Here is a 23,899-nt window from a genome sequence, read left to right on the forward strand (position 1 = left end):
CCTTTGGCAGGGGAAACCCACTTTACTAGCTAGAAAAGGTAACTGTTAATAAGTGTAGATATAGATTTGGAGTATTTGCATTTCTGCAGAGATACCAGATATCTGTGATAAACAAAACAAGACATCAGCCAGAAATCTGTGCTTTGTTTTCTCACTCATATAGCCTTGGAAGCTCTTTGATGCTAGGTTTATGGGTCTCCCACTGTTCAATAGGTTAAGGTCCAAATCTTTTCCAGATGAAGTCTATAGCAAACCTCCCATTGGCTTTAGTGGAAGAAGTTTGAGCCTTTAACAGAACAATTCCATACAGAGGCAAGATATTTCTTCAAATGACAATTTCTATGCCAAATAATTTGCAATGTAAAAATACAACAGAATTTTTCACCCATCCTCCAATGTTGTAATAAGATTTCCTAGTCTTACATACATATTGGTTTATAGGAAGGACATCTGACTACAATCTGATTAACACCAGATTACTACATAGTGTTTTTTTAAAAGCTTAAAAAACAGTTCATGTTGCAGCAATCTATCTGATCATATAAGCAGGACTGTTCAAATGAATCAGTGACCGCAGAGCAAGTAGGGCAAGAACGGGAATAAATTTGAAATAATTCTTGCTTAAACATGAAAGCATGGACTCTGTTTCTTGGTCTCAGAAGTGAAGCAATCTAATGATTACAACCCCTTGGAATTTCTTGCCTCAAGAAATATTTTGAACTTAGCAATTCCAGTAATACAGCTGAAGAATGGCAGCCCCACTTTGCTCCAGTCATTGATGGTTGGAAATAGCAAGGAGGGAGAGGAACTTTTGGAGTTACTCTCAGAGGGTGTAGCCAGTGGTAACTGGGTGAAATTAAGAAATAGAAATTACCAACTGAATAGCAGGAAACATTATCTAAGTTTGAGATCTGTTAGACTGTGCAAAAGTTCCCAAAGGAAGAAGAAGCCTCATTGTTTGACTCTTTTAACAGGACTGGAGAAAGCCCTGGACACTATAACATGAGAGACAGCCTTGTACTTAGCACCATGCTCATGCTATGCCAATAACAGATAAATAATGCAATAGTGATAAGATTAACTAAATTACCGGAATGGATTTTACTAGCTCTAGTTTCTATCATTCTACTATCTCAGCTTAGGTTTGTTCCAAAGATACCACATTTTTTTAAAATGTTGTCTCTGATTTTACTAGTTGTCAAGGTTCCTTCCCCACTCTGAACTCTAGGATACAAATGTGGGGACCTGCATGAAAAACCCCCTATGCTTATTTTTACCAGCTTAGGTTAAAAGTTCCCCAAGGTACAAACTATTTTACCTTTTGTCCCTGGACTTTTTTGCTGCCACCACCAAGCGTCTAACAAATATATATAAAAGGGAAAGAGCCCGCTTGGAAACATCTTTCCCCACAAAATCCTCCCAAACCCTACACTCCCTTTCCTGGGGAAGGCTTGATAAAAATCCTCACCAATTTGCATAGGCGAACACAGACCCAAACCCTTGGATCTTAAGAACAATGAAAAAGCAATCAGATTCTTAAAAGAAGAATTTTAATAGAAGAAAAAGTAAAAGAATCACCTTTGTAAAATCAGGATGGTAAATATCTTACAGGGTAATCAGATTCAAAACATAGAGAATCCCTCTAGACAAAACCTTAAGTTACAAAAAGACACAAAAACAGGAATATACATTCCATTCAGCACAGCTTATTTTATCAGCCATTTAAACAAAACAGAAGCTAAAGTCTATCTAGCTAGATTACTTACTAAGTTCTAAGACTCAATTCCTTTTCTGTTCCTACCAAAACAACACACAGACAGAGAGAGCCTTTGTTTCCCTCACCCCGCCTCCAGCTTTGAAAGTATCTTGTCTCCTCATTGGTCATTTTGGTCAGGTGCCAGCGAGATTATCCTAGCTTCTTAACCCTTTACAGGTGAAAGGGTTTTTCTTCTGGCCAGGAGGGATTTTAAAGGTGTTTACCCTTCCCTTTATATTTATGACACAGTGTACCCAGTAGTCATCCCATACGTTACTATGGTAGCTGGGCACCATGTATTCTAAACAGAGATACTGCTTAGTACTCAGATGTAACACTGAATGCAAATTATTGTGGGGCCAGATTAGGAGCACATTGTGCCAGCAACATTTGTGTGCACATGCCTTGTGTTTGCACATTCTAAATTTGCACACCCAAATTCCTAACAATGGTAGACAGTATTATAGCATCATACCGCTAACACTTTAACTAGTTTATTTCCCCCAAAACTTTAATTAATTAATTCTCACTACATCCCGTGTAGAGGAAAGATTATCTTTGTTATACAGATTGACAAACAGAAAGGTTAAGTGACGCACCAAATAGCAATTTACTTTCAGGAGCAGAGTTGGAAAACAGGATTTCATGGCTTCCAATTCCATGTTCATTTCTGTAGACAAGAAGTTTAAGTGAGCTGTAGCTCATGAAAGCTTATGCTCAAATAAATTGGTTAGTCTCTAAGGTGGCACAAGTACTCCTTTTCTTTTTGCGAATACAGACTAACATGGCTGCTACTCTGAAACCTTAACTTTTGTTATTTCCTGATCTTTGAGTGCTTCAGCTTTGCAACCTTAACATTCTATTAATGCAGGTGTTTTTTAATGGAAATTTTCTACTTGTAAAAAGCCAAATGAACAAAAAAAATTTCTTGTATGTTCAGCTATTTCCTAGACAACAGCAGACCAAGCTGAATTTACAATATATGCAGCCAAGAGGCAGAGTTATTGCTGTCATCTCATATACACTTTTCTTTATCATATGGACATGTAGGGCCAAATCCTCAAAGGCCAACCTCTTTCTGAAAGTATCCTCACTAATTACATGGAAAGAGGTAAAACTCTTTGAGAGCCCTACTTTCTTACATGCATCTCCTCAGACATCCTCTCAATTGGCTATTGTTAATTTTATCAAGTAATATAATCCAGTGAAATTGAATACAGCTCATTTTTAAACCCTTCTAATTTAGCTGGTTTCTAAATAAAACTTAAAAAGAAAATCCACTACCTGCGAGCATTACAGCTGAAAAAGGAAACCACTGAGAAAGGGATAAGCAACAGAAAGTGAGCCTTGTCACTTATGCAACCTAGGTGATGCTGTGCATGCTGTCTATAATTTAGCTTAGAAAAATATGTTTATAGGCATAAAACACTGGGCCTGAACTGCTATGCTTTGCATGCCCTCACTTCCACAGACTTCAGCAGCATTTATGGGCGACCAGCCAACACTTAGTGTGCCTTTGCAGAATCTTATTGATCTTTCTGCTGCGGAGTGAAGAACACAAGAGGAGTGAGATCATCTGTGTGGGAACATGAGGGATCCACACCCTTTGTTCCTCCCTTCCTTGCTCTCTAAATTTTGGACTTAAGCTACGCCAGTGAGATCTAATGACTTTCGCAGTCCAGGTTAGGGCAAAAACTTTGAGGGACAGAATGTCCCATGCTTGCACTATGTTGCCCACTAGTTTCTGCTCAGTACTAGGTTCTGCGATTAGCTTGCCATCCAGTTCAGCTACTGAAGATGGAAGTAACATTTACATCCCTTGAAGGCTCTGTGATTCAGTAAGGTCTATGTTATACTAAATAATATACAATGACCATGTCTCATACCCTGCTTGGCAGAGGGAGCTGAGCCCTTGGGTGAGTTGGTTTTTGGAGTAACAAGCTGTCACTCAACTTTATAGTCTAACCAGCGTTCACTGACCTGTGGGAACATGCTGACAATTCAGGAAGGCTCTGAATGTTTCTTAGCTCCCAGAAACTGACAGAGAAATGTCTGTATTAGGAAGCAGAGTCTGCACTCTTGAATTCCTTTTTATAAATAATTCCCCACCCTGAGAGGGGAGTCTTCATAGTATATATTAACAGCATGAGCTAGATCTTGGAATCATAAAATAAAATATCTGAGGCTGCTACAATTACACTTACACCTGTTAACTAGGTTCCAGGATGGTTGTCTTCCAGAGTAATTGCCCAGAGGTGCAGGAGGTTCATTGTCTTCTCATCAAGGCTGGATCCTTCCTATACTTAATGACTCAACTAATCTTTATATTCCTGATGTCGGCAGCAATAATGTCCATAAAACCTCTGACCTTCGTTCAACTACAGAATAGCCAGCTGTCTTGGAGGCTGGGGGGATTGTCTGTGTGCCTGTCCTAAGCTGAAGAAGGTTACAGCCACTTTTTTGGAGACTGGAGTATCTGAAACAGAACACTCTCTTCTTGTCCCGAGGGAGAAATAATGAAAGTCAATTTTCACTGGTAGTTTTTGAACTGCCTAAATCAAACATAGGGCACAGCAGTTATCGGAGGGCCTTATTTTTTTCCTCTCTCTCTCTCTCACTGAGCTGGAAATGAATAGTGCAGTGTCTTTCTTCTCAACAAAATGAACTCGGTGATGGACAAATAAATGACTTACAGAGTGGAATTAATCTGCTGAAACATTAAAAAAAGATGTCTTCCTCTCTCTGTTCCAGGACTGCTCTCTCTCAGGGCCCTGGGACTTCATCAACCTGTGCCATGTGGACTCATTTACATGTATGCACACTGAGTACAAAGTGGATGTAAAATGCCACCACATCTAAACCCTTCTGCACAGATGAATGGCAATGGATAAGGAGAGCCCTAGTCTCTTGGGAACAGGTATTGAAAGTTAACCAACTTGAGCTGACCTAAACTATAGGGAGGCTGGTTTTAAATACATCCACGCTGTGCTAGGGATTCCTGCTCTGTACCTTGGAGATTTATGCTTCCAATTCAAGGAGAGTTCATGCTATTTAATCAACGGTTCTTTTAATGCACTGACAGCAAGAGTATCTAATGATCAAGCCAACTGCATTCCATATCCTAATATAAAATGTAATTATTAAATAAAGGTCCTTGTTATAAGGCTTGTCTACACTGGGACAGCCAGGAAAATTAATCTGAATTAACTAAAGTGTGAATTTGAAAAGGATTAGTAACTGCATTAAACCCTGTGTGATTCCATCATTCAAAATTAAAGTGGCCTTAATGCGGTTTATCTTTTTTCACTTCCAGTGTGAATTAAACTAAACCAAACTAAAGCTACTTTAATTCTGAATAACAGCATTCACACATGGATTTAATGCAATTTAACCAGTCCACTTTGAATTCACACCTTTAGTTAATTTGGATTAATTTCTCTGGGTGTATCTGTGCACACAAGCCATAGTCTAAAAGTTTATAGTTTTTCTCATCTATGTAAACAGATTTTGGCTCTTCATTAAAGCCACAACTTTCCAATTGCACTGGCAGTATATCTAAGGGCCAATTTTCTATTGCCTCATGCCTGGTGTAGTCATCTCATTAATGCAAAATGGATGTAAAATGCTACCAAATCAGAATGGTTGCATTTTACACCAACTTTGCAAAGATGCAAAGGTGTGGAGCAAGAGAGACTCAGGCCTGCAGTAACTGACTCTGTATTGCTATCAGAAAAGGTTCTTGGTCCCCAATTATTATCACAATAAAGAAAAATTATATAGCAAACTTGGGTTATTTTTATGCCTCCTTCCCCCCCCCCCCCTTTTTTTTTTTTTTGGTGTGTGTGGGGTTCATCACTCTAGTTTCTGGAAAGATCATTGAAAGAAGTTCCCAAAGAAGAGCTCAGTTGAGGATTGACTGTGGGGTCATCTTGGGTCACCTAATGGCCACCTGCTGCATGTGAAGGTCTCTTCCATATGGTTTAATTCAGAGGTTCTCAAACTGTGGTTTGCGGACCACCAGTGGTCCGCGAGCTCCACTCAGGTGGTCCGTGGATAGTTCCCCCTAAGGTGCGTGCCTGGGCATCCACACATGTGAGAATGAAGGGCCACCCACCTAATTAGCGGAGCCACACAGGCATGGCTCTACTAATTAGGTGCCTGGACCCTGGAGAAGATGCACATGTAACGTGAGATGGTGGCCTTGCGGGGAATGGGGGTAGGTGGGAGGGGGAAGTGGGGTGAGAAGAGGAGGTGGGGGGAGTTTGGGATGTGCAGGGCTGCGGCGGCCAGACAAAGTGGCGACTTTCCCCAGCTCCAGGACTGTGGCTGCCGGGGAGAGACGGCCCTCCTTCCCAGCCTCAGCTCGGGGGCTGCTGTGGCGCGGGAGAGAGGGCACATGCATCGCATCAGAAAGGTAAGACTACTGATATTAAAATAGGAGTTGTGTGCTTTTATTTGTAGAACAAAAAAAGTTAATTATGAAGGGTTTTTTATATAGCGCTTTTATCCAAAGCGCTTTACAGTAGTTAGCTAACGGTACATACATTTGGAAAGATCATTAAGTGGTCCACCGAGACCCTCAGCAATTTTCAAGTGGTCCGTGAAAAAAACTGTTTGAGAACCACTGGTCTACTTCATCGAAGTAGCATTAGCTTCCTCGTCTGATTTTCAGCCCTTGAAGGAACATTATGTTTCCTTTACACTGCTCATTTTCTCTTTACAAATTTACAGTCTTAAAGATACTTGAGTTACTGCATGTATCTATTGGCTACCTACAGAATTACTGCATAATATACTTGCTTCTTCAATCTTCTTTTAAGCCATGATGATATCATGCCAACCTCCCTAGAATTGTCATCCGATAGAATGCTGGGGATTTCTTATTTCATACAATGTTTATACATAGAAAGGGGATCCAAAAATACTCTTCATCCCTTTAACTCTTTCCTTCTGTTTAAAAGGAACTTTCAGTCTCTAGTTTTCATAAAAAAAAGTCACAAAAAGGCATACTATAAAAGGTCTACTACCGAGAGCCCTCTTTGTAAAAAAGAGTTTTGGTAACTGCCGATTGCCAAAATGTGTAAATCTGGATGCTTTAGAAAACCTAGTAAAGCTCCTAAAAATGTACTAAGGCATCTAAAGAGTGGGAGGCAGTGTGGCCTAGTGAGGCTAGCACCTGGCTGGGAATCAGTAGACCTGGGTTTGGTAAGTCACTTTGGTAAGTCACTTCACACTCTGTGTTTCTGTTTCCACATATAACATGAGGATGAAGATATTTATCTCTGGGTAGTGCAGTTTGATTTCTATGGATAAAAGTGTTACATTGGAATCAGGTGTTGCTAGTGAATAAAAGTGATCTCCTGTGATTCCTTATACCTAGGAGTGAAGCCCAATGCCCCCAAGGTACATCTTTCCCAGAAAGCAGTAGATTGTCTGTTCACCAATACAGGTTACAGAGAATATGTGACCCCCCACTTGCCATTCACCATACAGCCTCCTCACTGAACAGAGTCCAGTTCAAGGTAACTACTAATTTTGAAATATCTGCATTGCATAACCCCTAGTTATCTATGAGATCACCTCTTTCTGCAATGACGATCTCACACTCCCCATGGCAAATGAAATTATTGCCCATCCAGAGAAGATTTGTATTTACCAGAGACAGACCAAGCCTGAAACTCATCACTAGATGAAATAAGATTGTCCACCACCCTTGACACATTCAGAAATGCAATGCAGAGTCCATCTCCCTGATTTAGCTTTCCCAGAATCACCGTCTCACGCACAACAGCATCCTCACATGGAACACATTTATCTTTAGCGTGACCCGGTGTTTGTGGTAATAGCTTTTACTGGACCAACTTCTGTTGGTGAAAGAGTCCAGTTTTCGAGTTACACAGAGCTCTTCTTCAGATCACCTGAACAATAAAGAGAAAGAGTGAGGCTACTCCTGATCCTCAGAAGTGCTGAGCACTCACAAGTTTAACTGAAAGCCAGTTGGGAGCAGCACCTTTGCAAATCAGGCCATATGTTTCGAAGAGGTATGTGCAGTATTGCAGTGGTGGTTCTGCTCTCTCCTTCCCTCTATCTCTGAACTCAAAAGACCTGATTGAGTTATAAGGTCTATATTGACCTCTAGAAGGTACTTCTAATCATTTTAAGGTCTGTCAAGGAGAAAGCTTTCTACTTAAAGGGCTAGTGTGCAAATTTAATTAACACAATTATGAAAACCTATTACAGTGGATATACTGAAATTAATGACAAATACCTGAGCACTTTGGCTTGTTTAGTGTTGTGAAATTAAAAAAGACTAAATAGTTGTGGTTCTATTATGTTGTTTTTTAAACATACAATAACAACACGTCACTCCAAAACGTATGTAAGATTAAAGGTGCTATTATCCAAATTCTTTGGAATTTCCATGACATTTTAAAATACGAACGCTCAAACCAAAGTCCCCACATTTTGTTATAGAGGGCCATTAATGAAATGCTTTTGTAACATTTTCCTTGGGTGAAAATATTGCAATTGTTACATCACACTAGCAATAATACAGAGAATGATAGTTGAAAAAGATCCCAAATTTACCGACTGCATAGGATAAATAAATCCTACATGCCAAACTGCAATGGAATTTCATGTATATCTCGCATGTTATACATATGTTGTGTACAACCAGAACCTCTAGCTGCTCCAAAAGATGGTCAATATCCATTCTACAAAAATATCACTTACAGTGCTTTATGCAACAATCATTTTAATCTGTACAACTTTTCCTTTTATAATATGTGATGTAAGTAGTATGTACAAATTGGAAAACCGTGGTACACATCTGGATTGATAAGATCCAACAGGGCCAACCAGAAGTTATTTTTGTAAAAATGTTAATACAATGAAATAGTGATTGTGGTTTACAATATTCAACTTCTAATGATCATTCATCTCAGATCTTAACTCAGCTCTAAATGCAAAAATGTAGCAGAGAAAGTTCTGCCAAACAGCTGAAATACTGATCTTGTAAGGTGAAAACTGACTGGACATGGCAATCTGCAGCATATCAAAGTACTAATACAGTTAATATTTCCTCAAATGCATAGCTTCAGATTTTACAGATTCAATGTATTTTTCCAATGGGTTACTGCTTTAGGAATTTTGCTTTGGTTTTGGTTTTCATGTGTCCCAGTACAATTTTTATGACACTTCTTCCTTGGTGTAACATGCTTAATATTCTTTCAATGGCTGAAATAGTTTAAAGGTGAAATACAGATGTTTTACTTACAGAATAGAATCAGAGCTATATGATAATGAGAGTGAAAATGATCTTACATTTATATAGCACTTTCATCCAAGAGGACCTGGAAGTGCTTTACAAATATTACCAACAGATTTAAAATTACAGTGAAGTGCAGCCATCTATGGGTTGAAATACGGAAATTAGTTTACAGTGTAGCGTCACAACACAACAGTTTAGGTCACAAAGAAAGAACGCTGTTTTCTATTAAAATACTATAATATAAATAATATTAAAATTACAGGGAGCTCTAAGTAAGCAAATTGAAATCATCCAAGATGGAATTTGGCAAAGACACCTGCGTGAAAGTGAACACCTTTTACTTTTACCAAAACAAAATTCTATGGGAGCTTTAATAATCAGGTGGCCCAGACCGCAGTTTTACGTCTCATCTGAAACATAATACCTCCAACAACACAATGGCAGCATAACGCCATTGGTTTACTCAGAGGGAATAATGCCATCTCGTGATCACCAATACCACTTCCTGCAGAACCTATGGGTATGGATAATGCAAAATGAAATGAAACAAAAGTGTCAGAAACAGTTTATAAAAATGGCACATTTATTGCTACAGAACGGTCATGTACATGACGGCATCGAATAACTACAGATGAGAAACAGGTAATGGCCTACACCAAGCTGTGTATTTTTTTTTTGTTTTTTTGTTTTGTTTTTTTATGTTCTTGAAGGAACTCCAGCACACAACCTGTTTGGACACTTCTACAAATCAGAAATACACCAAAAACATGAAAAAATCGAGGCACTCAGCCACACATTGAAAACAAGGTGTAACTGTTTATCTTTTTTTAAAAATCTTTTTCCCTTTTTTTCATTTTTTCCCATTTTTTTTGTTGTTTTGTTTTTACTGTTGTAGCTATGTGAACAGTCGCAAAATTTCCCCTGTTGCGACCTACAACTAAAAAAAAAAAAAAGCTACCATACCGTTTCATCTCAGTAACACATGGTAAAATAACATCTTTTAAATAGTAAAATAAAGTAACAAACTTTTACTCAGAATGATTCCAAAAATCTACAAAGAAGAAATATTCAGAATCTGACAATTTTTTTCCATAATATTCATGGTATAAAAGGATTGCTCCTGTGAAAAATAAGCCAAATATATTTTTTATTTTTAAATTTAGGGTTTTTTTTCCTACTCGGGTGTACTACAGTCTATTTTATAGCAAAAAGAGCACTAGACAAACGAAGCTTTATAACAAAAAGCCAGGCACTGATACATGGTAAATCTCTGCTGTTTTTTTTTTCTTATGTTCACTTAATTGCATCACAAGTAACAAGAATGAAAAAGGCCACAGTTCATATATTTTCACCATTACATAAGTCTATAATACTTGAAATGAGTATGGTCAAACCAGCACTGCACAAATATGAATCAACTTCAAGTCCCATGATAAAGAACATGTCCTTAAAAAACAAACAAAACATAAACAAAACAAAAAGATAGGCCCCAAAAGGCCATGGTGCCCCATGTGTTGGAATTAATCATATTCCACCTTTTTCTCCCCCAGTCAACCAGTGGACTAATTTTTATTTTTTGTGCTTGTTTCCGCCGAAATCTCTTCATTCCTGGCAATATACTGTATAGTTCACTTCTTGACACAGATCAGATTCTGCCTGGTGGATACAAAGATGAAACTTTCCTATCCCTGACTCCCCATCCTCTCCCACCCACCATCCCCCCAAAAAATCGGAAGACTGAATCAGTACAAGTTGCATCACTGGTAGGACTGACAGTTGTATAAACGTTAGTGTTCCTTGCAGCTACACAGAAGACAAATGGTAAAAAGTTCTAGATGAACAGATTCCCTATTCAGCATAGCCATAAATTACTTGAATGTGGAGGTGGATAATTTATTAAAAAGCTGCTATTTTAGTCAGTTTCTTAAAGAGTTTCTAAGCCAGGTTTATTACCATATAATACACAACCTTCTACAATCTTAGTATCATCAGCTAAATACCTGTGACAAATCCAGCGTGGGACACTAATTCCTCCCTTGGGATGGGAAATAATGAAAAGAAAAAAAATCAAACACTATGCATTTGCTTGTTCATTTTTTTTTTAATCTCAGACTATCTAGAATCTGAGTGGTATGAAGGCATCCACACAGTTAAACCTAGTGTGGATGAAGGTTTACCTTTCAAAGGCTATTTTATTCCTAAAAGGGAAGTCTGCTATAAAATCACCTTATCGAGTGATACAGTTCACCAAAGCTGGTGGGTAAAAACTGAAACTTCTACTCAACTGGAGTGAGAGACAAATGTAAAGACAAAAAATACACAGAAAACCCTACTCCAATTTTTGTTAAAACTGTCAATAAAGGCAAACATTTATTTTTGTTCAGATTTTTTAAGAGTAAACATTAATTTGGTTTTATAATGCATTTTCTGATAATAGTTATCAGAAGCAAAGCTCTTAAAATTCTCCAATAGTCAAAGGGCTATTTTCATTCCCTAAACCTGATGTGTACATGTATAAATAAAAGCGAATATGATCTGTTGGGTTATAACTTTCCTGCAAAAAATATGGTTTGTTCATTGTTGTTTCACTCTTCATATCATAGACAGTATCAATGCATATGATACTGATAGAGAGAAACCTTAAGGATACCAGCACTCAAAAGCAAAGTTATCATTAACAATGAGTGAGATTAATCTTTATCACACCCATTTTCATATAAACTAGGCCTGTTAAAAGACCAGCATTTTTAAAATAATATTCATTTGTAATTCTGAATTAACCCTTGTGCCTGCTGCTCTATTGTGTATACCTAATGATGTAATCCACCTCCACATTTGAGAAACTTATCGACAAATGAAAGCATTTAAAATTTTCCCACTACCGAACATATTTACAGATTTCAACACGCACACAGCTAATCAAAATGTTTATGGGTATGTAGAAGGTGATCACATGTTAACTATCATATTTGTTCTTTACGTTTTCAGAAACAAACATAAAATTCAGATTCTTGTATCTCACTATTTCATTTAAATGAGACTTTTTTCAACCACACAGATTGTTTTTAAACAAAAAACTGATACAATGTATTAAAACACATAATAACAAGAGTCTACATGTAAAAATATAACTTTTACATACACAATTTCAAAATAATGATACGTTTGCCATTTGTTGCATAAAATTTACAAATGTATTTTTCATTACTATATAACTGGCAAAACAGGAGAACAGATGGAACATTTAGACCATTTTGATGGATTTATGGCATTTACTCAGTGCTGATAGGTGGAAAATCTACTTGAACAGGGAGATTTTATTTAAAATACATGCCAGGTTTGTGTGGCTGTAAAAATAGAAACTAGAATTAGAGACAAAAGGATGCTGACAAATACTTAACTAGGAGCACTATCTGTTAATTGTACTGTACACCAAAGTCAATCATTATAAGATTCACTATGGAAGTTGGTTCAGTTGTGCCCAGACTTCAAAGCTAGTTGTCTGTTGAGTTGCTGTGCCATAGTTTGATCTATGTTACTATTAAATATGTTAAGTAAAAACTTCATTCATACTGGCCAGAGAAATACTGTACTACCCACCCACCCCCTCCTCAAGAAAGTGCAACTTAATGCTTTAGGACTCATAAGGCTTGTTATAATGTTGCATGATGACTGAATATTGGCATTTTGCAAATGAAGGAGGAGGCAGCAAGTGGTCTACGTTTAAGTAATCCACTTGAAAACAAGAAAAGAATGAAAAAAGAAAGTCAATCAAATCTGTCACACTGCTTGCAATTTTCCCAACTGATGGTTTTCCCCCCCCAAAAATCTGACCGTGTATTCAGAAACGCCTCACTGCACACTATTTAGGCTACACACATAGGTAACACTTCAACTGGTTTGTTAAATCACAGCCACTTTGATTATGTAATGTTTCTGATGATATAAACATTGGAAGGCACAGTGGTAACATTGTAGCATTCTAACCTTGTACCTCTGAAAATCCCAAAATAGGGTCAACAAGAGCAACATTACGATTCAGACAAACTCATTTTGCCACGTCTCAGTAATGCAGCCTGTAATATCTACACATGATGCGACTTTAAAGTCCTGTGTTCCTAAAAGACTGGAGAAACAACTCTCTACCTACTTATGAATGAGAAGCAACGTCAGGGTCAGCATTTCAGCCTGCACTACCCCTCCAGAGACAGAGTTGGCACTACAGGTTACAATAACAAAAACAGGGGAGTGGGACAGAAATAAGACCAAAAAATCCTTATTTACAGTAAAATCTTCTTTTTAAAAAAGTTAATCAGTACTATTTTTTTACAGGAGCAAAAAAGTCTGAAACAAATGAACAAAAGCTTACCATATTCACTAAATTTTTAATATATATTTATATATATATTTATATATATATATTTGTCATAGGTCTATAAGATCCATCTGTTCCTCCTACCCTAAGGAATGGCTAATGTCATCACTTCAGTTTTCATTAGGACGTTTGCTGGTTTTGTAAATATCTGGGCAGCAAAGCTTCCCTTTTAATATCCAGTAAGTATAAACACTAGCTGTCTAGCACACCAACAAAAACGTTCATTTTTTTCTTCAGAAGTACACTTTTTCATTATTGCAAGTTTACAATTTTAAATTAAATATTTTTTTTCAGACTTACAAATTAATTATATTTTTTTTTCCAAAAGAAGTTTAGGCACAAATGCATTGTCCCACAGTGTGGAGAAGATTGCCATTCAGTCTCTAGGCTGTGCATTTACAGCTCGTAACATACTGCTTTAAACATTCTGAATGATATGTTAAAGAGAGTCGTCCCTCAAGTTGCACTTTTTGCTTTTGTTTAATAATCGGGAATGCTGAAATCTCTTGCGTCTGTGATTCTTAACTACTCAGACTTGTCTTATATTACAAAAAAGGGGTTAAGGAGAAGTGTTTATGTGGGATTAAGATAATACAGCTGTTAAGGAAGTGGTCTCTTGTTTAAATGAAGAAATGTGGCAACTTGGACCTGTGAAAGAAGTGAAAAAATAAATCAGTCAACTATTGTTGAATAGACACAACTTTATCTTCTTTGAATAAATGATTTGAACATTTTCTTGGAAATCTAAGTGCAGGTGCAAGACGATTAAATTTAAGTACATTTTAAAAGGAGGGGCCTAATTTTATTCCTAGTTGCACATATGCAACGATAAGAACGTAAGAATGGCTATATTGGGTCAGACCAAAGGTCCATCTATCTAGCCCAGTATCCTTTCTTTCAACAGTGGCCAATGCCAGGTGCCCCAGAGGGAATGAACAGAACAGGTAATCATCATGCTATCCATGCCCTGTCGCCCATTCCCAGCTTCTGGAAGAGGCTAGGGACACCATCTCTGCCCATCCTGGCTAACAGACATTGATGTACCTATCCTCCATGAATGTATCTATGTTTTTGAAACTCCCAATCTGGTCCAGAGTTTACAGAATGACTCTGTATTAGATGTCTTTTGCAGAATTACTTGTGTATTCATTGTGCTTTGGTCACTGCTGAAAATGAACTTGCCTTTTTACATCTGTCCCATATGATTGGATGCATCTCCCATCCCAGGATGGGGTCCTGCCAAGGAAAGTGGAGGGGGATCTGAAGACACTTTCTCTTCTTCCCTTCTTTTCAGACATGCTGCTTTAGGGTTCAGATTCCTTTCTGTTGAATTGAAGCAAAAGGCCATTTCAAAAATGTTAAGTTTTATACCAAAATGATTGTTCACTGAATTTGCATCTGACACAATTAATTTATCAGTTACTTCTTATAGATTTCCAGTATACTTTAAAAGCTTTAGAGCGTGTTTTACAAGTGAACATCCAATTTTCTTTATAACATGAAGTCTTTGTCATTAGAATATTCCTTTCAAGGTATAGAAATTTAAAGGATGGCAGTTTTGATAGAGGCATGGTCTGCTTGCAGCTCAGTATGTAAGCTTTGCAAATACCTTCATGTTTATGCAATGGCCAAGGGGTTAGCCAAGCTTAATACTACTTAGAAACATCTTGGATCTTTTTAAGTAACTCCAAATTTGAATATTGGGAATATCAGGGATGTATGTCAAAGACTAAACTGTCTTCCTCATTTTCTCATTAAGGTCAGACTTCCAAAAGATAATTTCAAAAATGGACAATAAGTCTAGAACCACAATGTTGAATTGGAACCCCAGATCCCTGCACTCCCAAACACTGAGTTAGTGAGCTCTGACTTGACCTGAATCATGCAGATAGGACGTGTCTCCATAATATGCTGAACTGAAACCTTGAAACCCAGGAATTTAGAGGTACAACACCTGGATTGGATGCCAGATGTCAGTGTTGTAGGCTTGAGTGCATTTTTAGAATAATCTCTGTATCACCAACTATTACAGACTGGTACTGTATGTTAGACAGGCCTGGCTAACCTCAAAAGAGTTTGTTTTAACATGACTGAAGAGCTAGAGGAATTGAAGAAGATGTGGTAACATTTTCTGGCGGTTGGTAATTTACAGGTTGACTGCCTTGTCTTCTTTTAGGTAACAGGAAGTATTTTTAAATCAGATTTTTCCACATGGCACATTAGGGTGTAATACTGTACATTTTGTTTAGGAAATATTTTTCAAGTTTAAAAAAAATTGGTAATTTCTCAATTATTTTTGCCTCCTGGTTCTGGGAATCAGGTTTTCCTGCTGTGAATGTATTAGTGTTTAGCTGCAACAGCTTTGGCACAGACAGTGCCAATGGGTTAATTTACTATTGTTTCATTTCATGTACTCTCACACTGCCTTGCGACTCTGATCAGCCAAAAAAGGAGATGGATGAAAAGCAGGCTATCGACATTACACTTTATGTATTCCAAAACCAAGGGTTCTAAATCTAATGGAAAGCAAAAGGAGAGTTTTTCTAAGAACTGGAGATAACGACAAAACTAAAGAATTATTCTTGCGCTATTATACATGCATTTGCGCATAAAAGTCTGTTTTCATCAGTACCTACAACAGCTTACAATGATTCTTGAGAACTAACGGAGCTAAATGCTGCTGGATATATAACCTGTTGCAAAAGAGTACTGGCAAACTGACCTCTGACTTGCTGTTCTAAGCTGAGGATGACAGCCACAGCCTGGTGTAGAATCAGGAGTTTGGTTTGGGGCTTGTCACTCTTCAGATGGAGTTGTACCATCCGGCCCAACTCCTTGAAAGCCTCATTAATGTCACGCACGCGTAGGCGCTCACGAGCATTGTTGGCCATTCTCCTTTCCTTCTCTCGCTCTGCCTTCTGCTCTGGTGTAAGGTCTTCATCGTCATTATTGCTGAGAGACAAAAGGAACAGGGTATTTTCTAATGGTGTGGGAAAAAAGTAATGCAGACTTTTTAAACAGATTTCATCCTAAACCACTGCTACCTAGGCAGCAATTTTCTGGCTAATTCTAACTTGCCAGTAAGCCTCCGCTCCATGTACAATATATTATTTGCTGATAATCATATTTAAATCTCTCTATACAGTTTGCTCTGAGTAGAGCTCCTGGGTTTGTACTGAAGCCTTTACCAACTAAACAAAACAGAATACAACGGCCTCTGCTAGTAACAACAAGAGAAAACAATACTTTTCAGTAACATATTTTATAAAGCAGCACCACAGCCAGTATTGTTATATTTGCATGCATGACAAATCCTGGGAACCTATGTAATTGATATTTTAACTACAACTCCTTTACATTTCACATTGCACTTTGAACTCACAGTGAACACACGAGTCTTAAACCAAATCAAGTTCCAGTCATTTTTTTATATTTGGTATTCTTAAACAAGGAAAATAGAAATCGTTACGGGTCTATGCAGCTGAAATTATACATAGCCCTTGGGGTCATTGAACATAAGGGAAGAGAGACCCTTTGTGCAGGACTAAAAGGAAAGTAATAGAATGTCCTTACCAAGGAGCTGAGGAGTTAATGTAATGTGCTAGATTACTGTCTAGCAAGACTAAAAGGTAGGAGCAGAGCAGGATCATGTGACTGTGATTAGTGACGTGCATGCAGATTATGCCTTTTTTACCCTACAATTCTGGGCATGGTGCCAATGGCTACCTATCCCATTCCCTATCAATGCCATTGTGAGTGGGTTCATGGGTCAGATAGAGGCCCCTTACTCTTCTATAATTGATGGGTGGGCTACTTTATCTGCTGCTATCTGATAACGTGGTATAAACTGGGGCTCTCAGGCCTGGGCAGCTCAGAAATAACAAACCTCAGCCAGAAGGGGGACACCACAGACGTTTTTCACTTTAGCTGTCTGTTGGGCGATTCTGGAAGGACCAGCCCCTGTCATTTAGATGGTTGGGGGGGGGAGGGGGTGGCATACTGTACTTGGATTGGCAAAGTCTGATGCTACCTGTGTTAACACAGACTTGGAAAGCCACATAAAGTTGGACTAGGAAGCATACAAGCACTATCAAGTGGCAAACAGGATGTAGAAGCAACATAGTCAGGAAGGCCCATGAAATTTCTGTGTAATTTACAACTGGATAGAGTCTTAAGTTTAATTTCTGCATCATTTTGGGCAATAAAACAGGTTTCTATCCTAAACATAATGACAATAATTTTAAACTGTACACATATTTTCCAGTGACTCAGTGGCTAATACATATTTTAAATTGGTTATGCAAATATATTGGTAAGTTTAACAGCCCTAACACATGTATTTAGAAGTATAACTAAATAGCAGGAGTAACCTTTTAAAGTTGTAAGGTTCTTAAAAACAAAAATAACAGTTTACAAAAACCTCAAAGCACACATTAATATGCATAAGTGACAGCCTATTTGTTAAATTAACAAGAACTGAGATCATCACCCTGCAGCAGCATAAAGGTGCTTTCCTCTTGCCATATCATACAGGGACATGAAAGCACCTCGTCTAAATATGATTTTTCCAACACATCATTTATTATGAGAAAACCTCAAGTGTCATACTTTTTACTCTGATCAGAATAGATGTGTATGTAATTAATATCTTTAAAAATCAATGAGTTCCTGTCTGAGAATAATGAAGTCCTGAATTCTAAGGGTTTTTTTTTTTTAATATATATGCTTGCTCTGTGCTACCGAACTAGTGTTTCTGGAATAAAGATGATTGATCTTATTCACAGGCTTCCCGTTTTCAGAGAGTATCCAAGACACTGTTGTTTTGAAGGGGAAGTGACAGTCTCAAACCCGGATTTATCTTTTTTTTAAAAAAAACCAAACCAAACCAGGAGAGGATTTGAATTTCAATTTTATTGGTATTCTTAGCTTTGATATAGGACCATAAGGTGAAAATCAAATGCTTGACGCCATACACCAGGTCCCAACATAGAGCTCAGCCTTGACAGGCCACTAGATATTATTGTAGTAGGAAACTTCTCCTTTATCCTGGTGGTTAGTGCTTAGGGCTTCTATGAATGTGAGTAACATTCATCAAGGACATAAGGTCCAAGATGATAAAATCCAAGGATATGTCTTCACTAATACTTTGTAATATTTTATATAGCATGCAGAAAATATTTAGCCCCAGTGGCAATCCAATCATGCATTTCATGGCCATTGATGCCTGCAGGGGAGAAATGTTTGTCTATATAAAGATACCAAGCCATTCTTGGGAGCAGGATGTGATATGAAGACCGAGCTTCTCCTAAAAGCTAGATAAAGGGCTGGCGTAAACAGGCATAGCTCCAGTTAGTCCTACGAAGCTATGTTGATTTACATTAAAACAGGATCTGGCCTAATGGATTTATTTAAAAATGTAAGAGACATCAGTACAATATGTTGGACACTGGTAAACTGTCATGCAAATGTGATTTGTTCTGAGAACCATACATTAAAAAGTGAAAATAAATATTTTATTCCAATTTTTAAGCAGAGGTGTGGATGAAAAGCAATCTGCTAAGCATATTTTAATCTTAAACATCAAACATGTTATATTGGGGATAATTTGCTTAGTGTCCAATTTCATGATTTGAAAGGAATTTTAGGAAGTCCTGGAGTACAAGTATCTGAAATGATACTGTTAGTACTACCGGAACAAGCCTTCAGTTTCCTCTTAGGCTGTGGTTTTACCTGCCAGGAAAAAACTCATGAGTTTCTTCCTGTTCTGTTCACTTCATCAAAATCCAGTAAAGGAATTAAATGAAGCGACACTATTATATACTGTTACCTAGATCTTGACCTAGTAATTGATTTGATATCCTTCTTGTCATCGTCTAGTTTCTTGTCCTCAGAAGACTTTGTGTCCTGGAGGTTTTCATCTCCCTCGTCATCAGATTTGATTTCAGAGCTGCCTGAAGATACACTCTGCCCTTGCAGTCCAGTTGGCATACCTATGGGAAAACACAGTGATTTTCTGTTACCAATGTTTAAGCAAAGGTTTGAATGCATTTGCATGTGTTCCTTATTAATGCCACCTATTGTTGGATCTGTGTTCCCGTCTGTTCTTACAGCCACTCATTTGGACTGACTGGTGTAGAAGGGAGTTTCAAGAATGCAGCTCCTGAAACCATTTTTCAGCACTGGCTTTAAGGCTCAATTCCACTTCGCAATCTTTCTGGAATAGATGATAATTTCACTGTCTACCAAACATCAACTAAATTGCAATTAAAATCATAATCATGGAAATCACACACCTCATGTTCTGATTAAGAACCCAAGTGCCTATGAGCTATTACACTAAGCTTTTTTCCTTGAGCAATGATTTAACAGGAAATAGTAATAAAAGACTGCTCCTCTATAGCACCTTCCATTCAAGGATCTGAAGGTACTTTACAGATTCATTAGCTTTATCATTCCTATTTTACAGAAGGGAAACTGACACACAGAGAGTTTGTGATCTTCACCAGTCTCACGCATTAAGCCAGTGGATTGGCTGTGTAATAAGACCTAGAATTCCTAACTCCCAGTTCTTTGTTTAAACACTAGACAATGTTTCTTCTTCTTTAAAAAATTCTTAATATGCCATTCCCATAAAATAATCAAAATACCTTAGCCATGAAGAATGAGTAAGAGCTTGTAAGCCATCATAAAAGAAATTTTAAGTTGTTTCTTCCATATTTTAATTGTAAAAATAGCAGCCTCTAGGAATAAAGATAGACCCTAGATGTACTCTAGGTTCAGTTAGTTTCACATGTATTTTGAAATAATACTGCATCTATACATATAAATCTTACAGGATTCACAAAGCACAGCAAATACTGTAATACAATTAAAATCACTTTGGTATTTTACCTGGCATCTAACTGAAGTCAATGGAAATTCTGTGTGCAATGGAACCGCAGGGTCTTAAGTTTACTCTTTTTGATTTTGCATCCTAAAACATTTTCTACATTTTTCTACTGCTTGACTTATATGAGTACTAGAACTTGCTGTCCTGGGCTAAATTGCTTGGATGCTTGTAATTGTGATTACTAGAGCGTACCAGATAGGACGTCTGGATTAATCAGAACTCTATATCATGTTACTCCTGACTCTCTCCTCCCACTCAAGTTGCACTATAGTCTCATTGTGTATTTGAGTGATCACTACTATGAATCCAAGTTGACTCAATTCCAATCACTGTAGCATGTATAATTAAAGTTTCTAAAGAAAAAATTTTATATAAATATACAAGCATTTAAGACTGCTACCTGGAAGAGTCCTGACAATATTTGGGTGTACTTACCCCTGTAGGGATCTTGGGGTGGATTTAAATCAGGGGAAGTAGCAGACTGAACTGGCAGTTGTGGAACTGGAACCTGATTTGGCACAAGCGAATGGCTGCCACGCAGACCGACACCATCTTCACGATGAGCTCCAACCTGTAAAGAGAAGAGTCACTGAGTTTAAGGTGATATGAAGGTGAATACGGATGTAACAAGTTCCTGAGACAGTGAAGAGAGACTAAAGGGAAAGGCAGACATTTAAAAATAATGTTCCCTGTAGCTTTTTCACTAGAGGGCGCCGATGTACTGTATATCTACATAATATGCAAACCACTTAACACTCACGAAGATGCTGTGCAACACATTTAGTGACAAATATGGCAGAGTAGCTCAGGCAGGTAAAACGTCAAATTGTCTCCCAGGGTGCTGCAGTGGAGCGCACTGATTCGTACCCATCTGTCTTCTATCATGTCCGCCAACAGATCTGACAATTATCTTAATGCCCATATGCTTAATTGTGGGCTTCTCAATTCCCCCATTGCTATCGGAAATCCTGCAGGAATTTAAATTTGGCATTCAACTTTCATTTCAGGGGATAAGATTCTCAAGCCTGCCATTTTTTTCCCCATAATGCCAGCTAAGGCTCTGACAGTGGAAGCTATAGCAGTATCTGACACAGCCCCTATTCGGCACAGATATAATGAAACATTACGTGGCTTTCCAAAGCTAGAAGCCCATTCCAAATTAATGTTCACTGTATTTCATTAACCATAGAGTTCCAAATCCAAAGGGGCACCATTCCTGCCAACACCACGACTCCGGGTAATATACCAATAAAGGTTTTATTAAACACACCAGTAATGCCATCATCTTAGCTGACAGTGCAGGCACAATGAAAATACATCCATTTTTGTCCATGTACACTGCTCATTGATGCACTTTTGTCATAAGCTAAAATTGTCATATAATTAAATACAATGGATGGTAAGGAAGGACAGTTATTTACTTCGAGAGCAGAATTCTCAGAAGCTGTGAGTGGATAGGCACTCTGATTTCAAAGAGCCTCGATAGTACACCACTGGAATTGCAGGGAGCAATCTCTTACATTTCTTGCGTTACGACATTCCTTAAAGCCAAATAACACCTTGAATGGTATAAACCAACATTTCTACATGTAACAATGCTCATTCTGGACGTTTTCAGGTGCTGATCCTACCATTGGATGAAATGTGTGTCCACAGATTTTGCAGAGAACTCTAAGTGACTCTTCATTCTCAAAAAGTATTATCCATGGTCCAGTACTCCTGGAGTATTAAAAAGACTTAGGAGTGTTTCTAATCAGACTTACAAGATAATATAGTCTGATTGTTACCAGCAAGGCAAGACCACAGTAAGAAACATAAAAGAGAACATTTCCAAAGGGGACTCAAGGAAAACTTTTTTTTTCAGACTAAATTCAGATAACCAAAAAGCCAGTGTAATATAACAGAGATAAAAACACTCCCCTTTTTGAAACACTTTAATTTTTAAAACATGATATCTCAAGAGGAGACTTTGGAAAATTAGTACATTTACTCATATATTTGGTTACAAGAAAAAAGAAGGTGGTGTAACTTATGAGTCTAGAGATCTAAAATGCCACCACCATAGGAATAGTGTTGCACATAAGATACAAGAGGTTTCAAGAATCTCAAAGATTCAGGAGAGAAATTCAGGAGCACCCTGATAAAAAAAGGGCCCTTAAGAGCAACTTCTTATTTGTGAAAGGAAAATATGGTACTTTTTCTGGAGATGGATAGAGTTTAGGTTTTGTAAACTGTAGAGGATTTCCTGTGGTAAATCTGAGGGGGACAAGTGTAGGAATCCATTTGGTTTCACTATAAATGATGACACTTTCACTTAGAAAACAACCACCAGACTTCTTTTGAGCTACTTGAAGGTGTTGATATACTTTGGCAGACATGTCATCCCATTCAAAATGTCTACCTCCTTTCGGCCAAATTGCAGTTGACATTAAGACTGTAACTAGGATGGCTAAATCCAGGACACATGATTCTGAGTGTTCATTTTGACTGAGTTCCCTAATGTATAGTCTATGGTTTTATTATAAAACAAGGAGACATCGCTGAAAAAAATCCAAAATTTACAAGTCGGAAGATTTTATTGAAATCTTGAATTTAGAGAGAAAGGGATGAAATTGTTGACAACTATTTTAGTGAAAATGACTTTTTTTTAACCAGTTCTAATAAAAACTACTAAGAAAAGCCGCAGTCTTCTCCTCTTCTTTAGCTTCAAAAGAAATTTTGGAAGTAATATCATCACATTTCTCACAAATAAATGGGCAAGTTTGTCTATTTATATTTCCTCTTTTACCGCCCACAAATCTAGCAAGTCTGTTGAAATTAACAAACACTTGTTGCAGTGAACTGGCCATAAGCCATACATTAGGGAAAGACCTGGTTTTATCATCTGTTGATCCACTACACCAATGTACTCAACTTTGCCCAGGAATGGCTATCTCACTCTCTGTGATATGAATAGCAGTCAGAAAGGTCCATCTGGGCATTGTAAAGCTTCAGACATTGGGGCCTTCAAAACATAAACAACTTATATCTTCCCTGGCTAGGTTCATGAACTGCCATAGAGTTTTGGCAGGGCTGAGTTTGACCCAAGAACATTGACTCTATTCCGCTCTGTTCATGGTTATAAAATATAATTATGTGACCATCTGCATGTTCTATCTTTTTGGATATTTCATTTATGAAAATCTGTAGCTCCTTTAAGACTGTTCAATGCCAGGACACTGTACTGTACCTGGCACTCCTGGAGGGGCCAAGAGATATACTATGAAGGTTCTTCAGTCTATTTTGGACGCATCCTTTAGAATAACTTGGGGATTAATCATTTTTCATTTTATCTCTCTCTGTTCCCACAGTCAGTTATTTCAATGTAACCAAACAACGTATATAACTGCCCATTTTGTGTCACTCTCACACTCCTCTACCTTCTCCCTTGCCTACAATGCCTCATTTTCTTCAAATCCCCCCTCAAAACATGCTTCCTTCCCTGAGTTCTATAAACCCTAGTCATCTCCTCAAAAACAGTTAAAAAGAACCATGAACTACATCAACTTATGCTTAACATCACTGCTTTATCACTGCCTTCTGACATTACCCCTCTCTTTCTCACAT

At 37.8% G+C, this 23,899-nt stretch overlaps 1 protein-coding gene across 22 annotated transcripts in view; it reads right to left on the reverse strand.

Annotated features, from left to right (window-relative positions):
- Positions 1-9,594: 9,594 nt before the first annotated feature.
- The window catches only part of TCF4 (transcription factor 4), a 325,294-nt gene continuing 310,989 nt past the window's right edge, over positions 9,595-23,899 (reverse strand). For 18 of the 22 annotated variants that reach the window (XM_075128378.1, XM_075128375.1, XM_075128376.1 and 15 more), the window contains 5 exons: positions 20,729-20,864; positions 19,232-19,394; positions 16,127-16,356; positions 14,587-14,727; positions 9,595-14,052 (listed from right to left, as the gene is read on the reverse strand). In XM_075128378.1, the coding sequence (XP_074984479.1) occupies positions 14,591-14,727; positions 16,127-16,356; positions 19,232-19,394; positions 20,729-20,864 (666 nt within the window). In that variant the 3' untranslated portion in view covers positions 9,595-14,052; positions 14,587-14,590. The remainder of the gene's footprint in view (positions 14,053-14,586; positions 14,728-16,126; positions 16,357-19,231; positions 19,395-20,728; positions 20,865-23,899) is intronic. The other 4 variants (XM_075128386.1, XM_075128373.1, XM_075128393.1 and 1 more) reach the window with 1 other exon arrangement.

This window comes from Caretta caretta, chromosome 5 (genome assembly GCF_965140235.1).
Source record: "Caretta caretta isolate rCarCar2 chromosome 5, rCarCar1.hap1, whole genome shotgun sequence".
In the NCBI taxonomy this organism is placed as follows: Eukaryota; Metazoa; Chordata; order Testudines; family Cheloniidae; genus Caretta; species Caretta caretta.